The sequence below is a fragment of the Hordeum vulgare genome, chromosome 3H, assembly GCF_904849725.1.
Source record: "Hordeum vulgare subsp. vulgare chromosome 3H, MorexV3_pseudomolecules_assembly, whole genome shotgun sequence".
NCBI lineage: Eukaryota > Viridiplantae > Streptophyta > Magnoliopsida > Poales > Poaceae > Hordeum > Hordeum vulgare.
The window spans coordinates 12,451,264-12,463,631 of NC_058520.1; the positions used below are offsets into that span (position 1 = coordinate 12,451,264).

General features: G+C 46.6%; 1 protein-coding gene across 1 annotated transcript; it reads right to left on the minus strand.

The window, feature by feature from the left end:
* Window positions 1-10,159: 10,159 nt before the first annotated feature.
* LOC123439244 (chitinase CLP-like) lies at window positions 10,160-11,612 on the minus strand. The gene has a single exon (XM_045115982.1). The coding sequence runs from the start codon at window positions 11,449-11,451 to the stop codon at window positions 10,258-10,260; it is 1,194 nt and encodes a 397-aa protein (XP_044971917.1). The 5' UTR covers window positions 11,452-11,612; the 3' UTR covers window positions 10,160-10,257.
* Between the last annotated feature and the right edge of the window lie 756 nt (window positions 11,613-12,368).

Below are 12,368 nucleotides of genomic sequence, written 5' to 3' on the forward strand. Positions count from 1 at the left end.
GAGCCCTGTCCGGATGTACTTGTTCATGCCAAGTGGATAGGTTGATAGTGGATTCGGGGCAAATCTAGAGAGCAAGGATGCAGCGGAATTCCTCTGGTTATCTGTCTGACACTTCAGAGATCTGATGAAATGAACTTGGGCAGTGATCAGTCGTCTGCCTACAACATTCAGGGTTTATATATACTTGCATCTCTCCAGTCTGAAAGGCGAAAAGAGTGCACAAATCTTCTTCTCTTCATCTTTTCCATGCAGACAATAAGAGTCGTTGCTCTCTGACTCATGGCATACAATGTTTTTTTTTTTGACAGAACTTTCTCCTCTATTCAGATACGAGAACAGTGGTATCGTTTACAAGTAATGAGAGCACCTCAGGAGGCACTGAAACCAACCAACAACTAGGAGGGGAAAACTTAACTAGCCTAGCAAATTCATGGGCTACTTTATTACTCTCTTTAATACAATGATCATAAATAACATGGTTGAAATCAGAGGACATGAAGAAACAATCATCAATAATTGCAGAAGCAACCGAAGAAGAATTGCCGTCTTTTAGGGCTTCCACAATCTCCAAACTGCCTAAGCTTACCACGATCCTGCTATATCTGACAGTTCTTGCAAGGTTCAGTCCAAACCCAACGGCCAGAGCCTCTGCTGTGAAAGAATCGAAACAAATGCCTATTTTTTCGTTCGCCGCCGCAATGAATTGTCCACTCTGATCGCGAATGATTACCCCCACGGATCCTTCAAGTAGATCTTGATCAAACCCCGCGTCAACGTTTAATTTCATGTATCCCTTTGGTGGCTTTTCCCAAACTCCAGACCGAATTTTGGCTTTTGGTGAACATGCGATACTGAATGGCATACAATGTTTGTTAGCGAAGAGAGAACACGCTTCGGGGCACTTGAGAAAAAAATGCAACTGTCGTGCCTAGGAAGAAAACTCGGGAATGTGTCGTTAACAAGCTCGAGTATTGACACATACAACCAGAGCATTAGCAGTGCACTGCCAAGCAAAAAATGTGCTCTTCCAAAAGGCCATGTAACATTTACTTGAACTTGATTCCCGCGGTGCATGATAGGGATGATATTTTTTGATGGATATACCAAGCCTAGTTCATAGTAAATTATATGAGGCATTCAATGATGAGCACAGTTGTATCACACATGTGAAGAAGGCTGTTGTGGCATAAACCTAGGAGAATCGAAGAAGGTTGCGGATGTCTTTGTGGGATCACCTCTAAAGCTGCCCAACTCACCATCAACCTCCTCCATACATAATTTCATATGCTAGGAGGATGGTATCACGGATCATGCACCAAGGTACCAAGGCACTCTGATTCAGAGAATTATATCATTGATCCGAAAAATTGTATCATTGAGAGGTGGCTGTGGACGAGCAAGGGAGAGGGAGACTTTTTATTTATTTATATTTATTAAAAGTGGCCTTGACCTCTCATATTTGAGGCGCAACTGATTTTTTTGAGGAGTTAAACTGGTTGAGGATTCGGTTAGGTCTGGTTTAATTTTCAAAAGGAGATTTTTTGAGGATTTATACCCTTTTAAGGGTTCGTCTAGAGTTTTTTTTGAGGGGTTAAGGGTTTGTCTAGAGTTGCCCTAAGGGTACTCTCCATGGGTAAAAAAGGCTGACCTCCCAGTGCCACTTGTCCATATGGGCCAAGATTCGTTTTGAACTTGAGCTTATCTGAAGATTGAGGGCCACCAACAAGCGACAACAAAAGAGAAAATTGGAAGACAAACTATTAGTTGACAGTTTATACACTTGGATGTGAGGACAGAGCACGAATTGACACTTCATACATTCTCGAAATATCTATTTTGTTACACTGTAAAGTTTATAGTCCTAAACTCCATATATATTATGAAGTTACTAGCATCCATACCCAGTATACAAACACATTAGTAGTACCTACCCTGGAAGAATGGTATATACAAACACATTTTAAGATATTAGGGAAATGATGGAAAAAGTATGTTCATATTTATGTTGAAGCCCATGTAAATAAATATATTTTTACCAAAAAATCCCAAAGTAAAAAGAGATATAGATAATTTTTGAATAAATTATAGGTATAACTCACATTAAAATTGTATTTATAATGATAAAGAGAACTATACAAAAATATTGTACTTCAGAGTTTTTCGTCGTTAATGTTCTTAGCTACATCGAAAATAGTGGTTCATATGATATGTTGAATAATGTATAGAGAAAAACTATTATATACGTAAATAATAGTTTAGTTATAGGAAGATAAATAAGTTCAATATAAATAAAAAGAAAAGAGCAGTGAAGAAACTCCGGTCAGACCGCCGATAAGACGATCGGGAGGGAGAGAATCAAAAACGAACGAGAGACTGTAGTTTGCGTCTCTTGAACCTGCACAACTCTTTCAGTTATTCCTTTGAATGTGTAGCTCGATTACAAAGGATCTTACCTAACTAACCTCTAGTCAGACTGCTCCACGATTTGCGTGATGCTGTGCCATTCCGCGACTGCATCCTGTGTGCCTTGCTAATCGGAGGACTAAACAAAGAATTGAGTAAAGAAAATAAACAACCTGGACGTTCTACTAACACTCCCGGTATCCTACCTACGTGCATGTGCATGCAGGTTTCACATCAGCCATGCACCACATTATTTGAAAACAAGGAAACATGGATGAATTTATCCTATATTTCACCCCCATAGACTCAGTGCTCCATCTCCATCTTGATCATCTGGATCTTCTACCTCATCTCGACGAAAGTCACCCGCCCCAACGCCTTTGTCAGCACGTCGGCGCGGACATGACTAACCTTCACTTGGCCGGTGTCTACACAGTATAGAATGAAATGGAACTTGATATCAATGTGCTTCCTTCGATCATGATGAACTGGATTCTTACTCAGCGCAATGGCGGCCTGATTGTTAATCAGCAGCTTGAATTTTTCTGCTGGCTTCCCTAACATGTCTCTTATGAGCCGTGGCAGCATGCGACTTCTCCTGCCATATACTCGACCTCGCAAGAAGAAAAATGGACACAATCTTTTACTTTTACGAATACCAAGTTATTGGATTCTTACCAAGGAAGAAAAATCTGCCCTTAAGTACTCTTGCGATCTCGAGTGTCACTTCCATGATCACTATCACTGTAACCAACAAATGTCGCTTCTCCATGGTCAACTTTATAGCATCACCCATAGTCCATTGTTCACTTTATGTACCCGAGAATTTGCTTAATAACCACCTAGTGATGTGAGCTAGGTTTCTCCATGAACTAGCTAGTGATCCCAACAACTAATGTGATGTTGAGTCTAGTGTTCACGAGGTAACGTAGGCTCCCAACCATACTCCAGTACAAAATGGCATCGATCGGTTCACCACCATCTCCTTTTTTCAACTTCAGATGGTTTTCCATAATAGCACAAGCATTACACTCACTGATGCCAGCAGCCTCCAGAATCTTGGCGGCATAGCTTTGCTGATGCAACGTGATCTAGCCTTCTGATTGCGACACCTCGATCCCTAGATAGTAGCTTAAGAGCCCGAGGTCGCTCATCTTAAACATGTGCTACATTTGGTGCTTGAACTTCACAATGACAGAAACGTCTATCCTGGTGATAATGAGGTCATCAACATAGACTCCAACCAAAATAAATGAGGTTGCATCACCATGCCTATACACCGCGTGCTCCAACGGGATACGTGTGAAGCCCAGCTTTGTCAGAGACTGGTCCGACTTTGCATACCACGCGGGGGGGGGGGGGGGGGGGGGGCTGATGAAGGCCATTCAGTGCCTTATGCAGCTTCAACACTCAGTCCTCCTTGCCGACGGCAAAGTACCTGGGTGGCTGAGCAACATAAACCTCTTCGCCAAGCTTTCTTTTTAAGAAAGCGGACTTGACGTCTATGTGTTGAACTTCCCGACCAGAATGTGCCGCGAGAGCTAGCAACTTGACGTCTATGTGTTGAACTTTCCGACCAGAATGTGCCGCGAGAGCTAGCAACTTGACGTCTATCTGTTGAACTTCCCGACCAGAATGTGCCGCGAGAGCTAGCAACACACGCACACTGTTTCTATTTTGGCCACTGATGGAAAACTTCATCGAAATCCACCCCCTCTCTGTTAGAGTTGTGTCAAATATTGATGTACGAGTTGGGTTACATATGGACTTGGTGTTGTAGTTTGGGTAGGATACATGTAGTGTCATAGTCGGACAGTTGTATCCTTGGCCTCTTATATATGAGGAGGCACCCCATGTTGTAACCTATGACGACTAGATAGCGACAGGCTCGTAAGGGGGAGCCGACGGCTTGTGCCGGCACCCGGGTGGCCGGTGTTGCGGTATCTCGGGGAGGAGCGCCCGTAGTCATTGCCCCGGGGAGTAGGCGAGTTCGCCGAACCTCGTTAACAAATCTCGGTGTCGTTATCGTGCTGTCATTGTTTATCCCTCGATGGATCGACTACGTACCTCGAATTTATTCTAACACTCTCGCTGAGCATAACCGTTGGCAACCAGGCGTGCTTTGTGCTTGACGATGTTTCCTGCTGCATGACGTTTCACCTTAAAAACCCATTTCAAACCAATGGCTTTGTGCCCAGCCAGAAGTGTGCTCAGTTTCCATCAGGGACGGAGCCAACATTCATGCACAGAGGGGGCAAGTTTGTTCATGGAGGGGGCAAAGTTCGTATAAAGTGATCTTTTTTACTACAACAACCACAATCATAGTGGGGGGGGGGGGGGGGGGGGGGGTTCTAGCCCCCCCTCGCCCCCCTAAATTCGTCCCTGGTTTCCATGTCCGATTCTCATTGATGCAACACATCTCTTCATACATGGCTGCCTTCGATGGAGCATGCTTCAGAGCATCTTCGCCGTTGGCCGACTCCTCATGACAGAGCAGGCAACGCTGAAATGATTCATGCACCGCCTCACTCTTGGTGTCGTTGAGTATGTACTCGAGCCGCGGGTATGGGACTAGAGTCGACGTTGCGTGCATCATCTTGTGACGGTGGCGTGACCCAGCCCATGCCGGTTTCTGGTGTTGATACAACGTACGCTACCTCGGCTGACCTAGAAGTCGGCGGCATGGGTGACCGCGAACTCCCCGGGGTTGGCGTCACAGGTTACTGGGGTGATCCCAAAGTTTGAGTAGAGGGTGACACCGATCCACTGCTCGCCGTCGGGCTCGAGGTACTCCGGGCATCCAACTCGTGCTCGTCGGGTCCAGTGGTATAGACCACCGTGAACGTCGGCGCTGCGGACTCGCCTGGCTCGTCCCAGTTCCATGGCCTACTTTCTTCAAATAAAACATCACGAGTTACCTAAAGCTTGTTGGTCACTGAATTGGACACCTGGTAGCACTTGGCCCCTTCCTCATATTCGATGAAGACCATTGGCATTGATCGAGAGAGCTTTATCACTACTGGACCTAGTTTCTTCACATGTACCGTGCAACGAAAGGTGCACAAATGTTGCATGTTGGGCTTACGGCTGTGCCATGCCTCGTAGGGCGTGACACCGTCGAGGCTGCATGTCGGAGATTGATTGAGGATGTAGACTGCTGTTCTCACGGCCTCTCCCCAGAAAACTGTTGGCATGCCCATGCTCTTCAGTAAGCATCGCTCCATTTCCACGACAGTCTAATTCCGCCGTTCCACGACGCCATTTTGTTGCGGCGAATACGGTGCACTCCTATAGTGCTTGACGCCGAGTTTGTGACAGTACTCCACGAACCCACCAGAATTAAACTTGGTGCCCCGGTCAGACCGGAACGCACACAACCTGCATCTTAATTCAGTTTCAGCAGCAACCTGAATCCTCTTGAAGCAACTGAATGCCTCGTCCTTTGTCTTCAGTACGGCCAAGCACATGTATCGACTGAAGTGAACTATAAGCAAGAAGTACGTGTTACCTCCAAGATGGGTGGACTGATCGGACCACACAAGTCAGCGTGGACAAGCTCCAAGCCTTGTTCGGCCATATACGCTGCTGCCTGCGGGAATGGATACGGTGCTGCTTGCTGAGGGCGCATCCATCGTAGTACTTGTCAACCCGATCGATCAATGGCATCCCGCGTGCCATGCTTTTGGATGACATGGCATGTAGTGCCCTGAAATGTAGATGACCCATATAGCATGCCAACGCCAGGTTTCGTCATCTTTCTTCATCAGCAAGAAGGCCGGTGTGTCAATGGTGAGCACAACTGTGTAGAGGCGGCAGCTTGAGCACCGGATGCGAGCCATCATGCCCTGGCTTGAATCAAGGATCTTCATTAGCCCCTTTTCAATGGATCCAATATGCGACACCGAGCAAAAGGGGAACACGCATTGGAAGAAGATTTGGAAGGAGTATCACAAACAAAAGGAGTATGTGGAGCCGCATCCTATCACGACCACCCGCAATATGGCATCTCTTCAACGTTAATGGGGTATAATTTAAGGGGATGTGAATAAGTACGTCGTCTACTACACACAAGAGATCAAATGCCCACAAAGTGGGATAGGAGTGGCAACTCACGTAAGCTCAATTGCCTCATGTTGTTGTCATTTGGATATGCTTCTTGTGTGGGAATTCTTGTGCTCATACATATGTTGTTTGCTAGATGGCGGCGGTGGCCACTTTGTATCATGAGGTGAAGAAGAAGCCATTTGCTTTTAGCCATTGTTGGATCATATTGAATGGCAAACCAAAGTGAACACAAGTTGTGGCCAATCTCAAGGCCTGAAAGAAGAAGAATGATGGATCAAGCTCCCACCATTCCATTGGGTTGGATAATGAAGAGGACGATGTTATCGTCATGAATGGAAGAGCCACCGTGCCATAGGATAACTGGCAAGTCACGGGAAACAAGTGGGAAAAGGCACGAATTGCCCGTGACGCCGCAGCTATAAAAATGTCGTCCACTCAGACGGGCATTTTTTCGATGAGGAAGAACAAGGAGGAGAAGTATAAACCCATTCTGGATGCGCAAAATAAGAAGATGGATTGGGACCGGGCTAGGGCGAAGAAAAAGCTGGAAATTGAGAGGAAGAAGATCGAGTTTGAGAAACCGGAGGCGGCGATCAAATGGGAACTCGAGAAGGCCAATATATTTGAAGAGATTGAGCTCGAAAAGGAGAGGTTGCAACTCGTAAGGGACGTGGAGGATGCCAAGATCATTTTTGGCGGACGACACCCATATGGATTAGCATACAAAGAAGTGACTTGCGGAGAAGAAGAAGATCAACAACCGTAGGTGCAGAAGGCGGCGAGGGCGATTGCGGATCATGCGGCCAGGATGCAAGTGGAGCAGACATGCCGGATGCACGCAGAACAAACAGCCCGGATGTAGGAGGAGCTGGCTGCCCAGACGGAGCAGGACGAGCAGGTGGCATGGATGGCCGCGTCTGGCCAGTGATCCGACAACACCCCTTCTCGTCCGGACATTGATTTCATTTTGACATGTCCGGTTTGTTAAACTATGATTTGCTTTGTTTTGTTTCGAATATTGAATTCAGACAATTTGTTTCGGATAGTTGAGGTGCATGAATTGCATGGATTTGAGGCTTGGCATTGAGGTACGTGGATGTGCGACACAACATATGAGGCGCCGGCGGACGCTTTCCGCAGACGCGTCCGAACACGTCCGCGGGCGTATAGTGGGTCGGATTTACCAAGTCTGGCTGTAGATGCTCTTACACTTGATTATTAGGTGCTAAAATGGTGTGTAAAAGACCCTAGAGCATTCATCAGTGCAAGTTAATTTCATTATTTTTACTTCATTGTTACTGTGAAAAGAATAGGAATATGAAATAGGATGTTGCCTCAAAGAGTTTGATGCAGGATTCCATGCAGCATGGCAGTTTCAGTTAGCTAGTGCAACGTGCCACAACAAAAAGAGTATGTCAACTAAAGATATATAGGGGCAAATTAAATATGTAATTAAGTGTATTTCTGTTTCAGAAGGAAATCACCCACGCTGTGTTTTTTTGCAACAATAACGTAAATGGTAAGGGAATCAACTTACGGTGGGACTGGGACGTAACAGGATTTTTTGCTCATCTTGTTTGGTTGTTGTTCTTCATGCAATGATGCTCTGCTCCACCCTTGCTCGTGAGTCACAGGAAATCGAGGGTGAGATCGAGGCATCGACCGCCAGCAACGGCGGCGAGTGAAGGAGATTGTCACCCACCACCATCGCTTGCACTAAATCGGGGGAAACATCAGCGGCGGACGTTCTACTCGAGCAGTCGCCATTCGCCAGATTTCTTCGAAGCTTTCCGCCCGGTAACGTAATCTGTTTCCTCTGGGGGTTGGGCAGTATTGGTTTTAAGTGTTTTTTTTTGCGGAAGAGGTACCGGTTTTAAGTTGGGCTCTAATTTGTTTGCGGGGTATGTGTTTAGGGGCTGAATCAACGAAACATGTTTAAGGAATCAGTAATGGCATAATCGGATAACGGGTAAAATAGTATTGAACCAAACACATCCCCATTGTTTTTTGTCACCAAACGAAGAACTTTTTTGGTAACTCGGCATCTTGCTCACATCTACACTATAAAAGAACGAAGAGGTAGATCCAACTTAAAATCTAAAGCATCTAATCATGTAATCTCCCCGTGCCCCGCCACCGCCGGTTCTCCTTTCCCGCCCTGCCACCGTCGGGGAGTGGGCTCTGCTGCTGCGCCCTGCCACTGCTGAAGACGGTCCCGTCCTGGAGGCGAACAATCACATTGGTGTTGATGATGGTTCAGAGCGGCGGGCGACCCAAAAGAGGGAAATACCCAAAAGAGGTATAATCTTGAGTAATTGCCTCTTTTTTATATGATTGAGGAGGTATCTATATTCTTTTGTTTCAGGTATTATCAGGAGTCATAAGAAAGAAGAAGATGGTATTGATCGAATCATCTTATTTTCAGGTATAATCAGGATTCATAAGAAAGAAGAAGAATGCCATCTTCCCCTCAATTACTTTTTTGTGTTGTTTGTTTCTTGGATATAATATGGAGAAATTGTATGTTATCCTGGATAACTCAATACTACGATTTTTTAGTGTACAAAAAAGTTAGGTTTCACTTGGTTAAGCAACATTTGAGATTATTCTATCACTATTATGGATTATTTTCTATATTTCTTCTTTCCTGATTATCTTCCTTTTACTGAGGATTGCAGCTAAATGTGCTCCTTTTTACCGCAAGGGAAATGATCATTTGAGTTATTTTATTTCAATTATATTGTAATAGAGCTTCCAGTGGTCCTCCTACATGATTGCATCCGATGTACTCTCAAAATACCCAATTATCCTGAAAGAAAGCATTAGAAAGTTATATAAAGATAAATACGAATGGGTGTATTATTTGAAGAAGAACACAAGTTTGACCTCCTTTTGTAATAAACAAATCCAGACACATCAATTGCAAATGTTCAGGTTAGTGAAGTTTGTGAAGACGATGTTCATGGAGAATCGATGTTGAAATTTGTTTGCAATATCATCTACTTTCCATACTTGTTTATTGGCCTAGAGAATCCATATGTACGGCTTGCATTGCCAATGATTGTACTGTTTTTCCTTTTTATGTATGGTATTAACCGCAAAGATTCACACGTATGCTGTGAGCTATGTTGGGGCCAAGTCTGGAAATCTCTTGAAACTCAGAGGAGGTGAGGCGTGTATTTATGCAAATTGCACAAAAGAACTTTATTCTTTCACTGTATTATAACCTGCACATTAATTTGTGTTTTTTGATTAATTTATCTACAACAGTTTATCAGTTACTGTTCAGAATTTATTTATCTTTGATCTGATATAAGAGGTAATCTCTCTGTTCCATAATTCTTGTCGTGACAAAACTCAAGTTTAGAATACTTTTGGGCAACTCAAGTTGGGGTTTAGCAAAATTGTATTGATGATCTCCTTTGAACATATATCATTTTCAATTTCTCTGTTTTTTTCTTGTTTTGCAGCCAACATTGGTAGTGAAATGACATAATATATAGAGATAATGTGATGTGCCGATGACATGTAACATTTTTCTTATTTCTCACCTAATTTGTAGTTTATTTTATATTCATTTATAACCTTTTTCTTATTTAAAATGTGCTTACTGGAATTTGTCATCAGGGAGTCTGCATGCGTGGCTGCATTTGTCATCAGTGAATATAAATTGTTCGGATCCAATGCAAGCTGCCGAAAGTTTGGAAGCTATCGCTGTCCTTAATTAATATTCCAGTGAATTTATTTATTTTATTCCAACACTACAAATTATCATGAAATTGTGGATCACTATCCCGCCCTGGTAAAGTTGAAGTTGCTGCAGGAGAATCCCCTGGCCGGGAGGTACGGGGTGAAGCTGAGCGTCTTCTTGTCGTTGTCGAGCACCACCAGCTTGTTCTCCATCTGGAACCCGCCGATCACCACCGCCGGCGTCGCGCCCGTGCTGCCAGACTGGACGAACGCGAAGCACGCCGTGCCGCTGTTCACCTGCGCCATGGAGTTCCCCCCCACCACCGTGAAGTTCGTCCCGCCCTCCAGCATCACGTCCACCTGCGGCACGGAGTAGCCCGACAGCGTCGGCGACAGCTTGGACGAGTCGTAGCACAGCTCGAACGGCGCCACCGCCGCGACCTTCGCGCTGGATCCCATGGCGCGGTCGAAGGCCGTGATGAAGGGGCGGTACACGTCGCTGCGGAGCTGCGCGTAGGGGGTCGTGCTCGAGAGGCCGACCACGAGCGCGCCGGAGCCGGACACGGCCACGCGCGTACCGTCGATGGCGATGCCGTTGGTCGCCGACACGAAGTATCCGGGGTTCCCGGCGAAGGGCTGGCGGAGCGGGACGCCGTCGGAGAGCAGCGTGGTGATGGCTGGCCGGTCCGCCGGGGGCGCGAGGAAGAACGGGCCGCCGCCGAAGATGGCCGCGCCCACGCCGTCGCTTGGAAGGCAGAGCGCGAACGAGTTGGACACCTTCTGCGTGCTGGATACCTGGGCCGGGAACGAGGAGCCTGAGCGAGCGAGCCCCGCGACGCCGACGGAGCCTGAGGGTGCCGCCGCGCAGGTGGCGGTGGCGGCGAATGAGACCGGGGACAGCGGGTTGCTGCCGTCGGTGGAGTTGGCCGAGAGCGTCACGGTCGTCGTCTGCCCGCTGCACGGCGTCGTGATGGCCGGCGCGGAGAGGTCAAAGACCAGTGGGCGGCCGGCGCTGAGGGGCGCCGTGTAGAGCGCCGTGGAGGCGCCGCCCTTGGTTACCTTGGTGAGCAGAGGCTTGCCGACGGTCGCCACCGTGGAGGCGGCGAGCAGGAGGAGCACCAGAACTGGCTTGGACTGCAACATTTTGGGCTTGTGTTGTGTTGTGTTGTGTTGGAAGCTTGGAATCGAAATCAATGCCGATGCTGTGATGGAAGGCACGTACGTACGTGCATCCCCTATATACACGCTTGATCTGGAATCAGATTCACCAATGCATGCATGTCTCGACAGCATTTGTCGCCATCAATGTTGCCTAACGAACCAGAGTTGCAATTTTCTACGTTATCGATCATAGTCGCACACGATTATTCTCGTTTGAAATCCTGCTCCTTGTACATTGGTTGCTAGCTAGACATTGCAGCTATTCGGCGCTCTTCTTGTTCTGTGTTTACATGTGCAATACTCATGCTGTAGCATCTTGTCTTGGTATATATACTATTGTTTACACTGAAACAAAGTATTGTATGACACTAGTATTCCCATAGCATGTTGTAGACCCATGTCTAAATTTAAATATGTTGATATTGGGCTTGTTTCGAATAGCTCACCATGAAAAAGTCAAATAAAAAAATGAATTTATTTTTTCATAAAACAATTGAAGGATATGGTGATATATTTGTTTGTAGTGTAATTTTATTTTGACAAGCTAATAGTATAGACACCATCAGCTTCTCCTAGCCGTATTATCGTCAGACGTGCAAAGGCTATAGGGAATCTAGCAGTCGCATGGGAAAGAGAAGGGTTGGGACCCGGTGTGGGCCTGGGTGCGTTGATCCACAAGATGCAGTGATGGTGATGATATTGGTTGTGCGTCGCTGATCTCGTCCACCGAGGGGACCGCCTGCGCTGGATCTCGTCACCCAAGGGAGGAGAAGGCCCCGCCGCCGCTGATGCCGACCGGGCTTTGCCCGGCGACGCGTCCGAACGGCAGCGAGGAGGAGAGGTTGGAGGAGAAGGGCGGCCCCGGTGGTGCTAGGGTTTCCCACCCCGGTCGCCCGCGGGAGAGACACGAGAGGGGAGGGGAAAGGTTGGTCAACGGAACCGAACGATCTTTTTTTCTTCAACAGTGGGTTGCTGCCGTCGGTAAAGTTGGCGGAGAGCGTCACTGTCATCGTCAGATCGCTGCACGGCGTCGTGATGGTCGGGGCAGA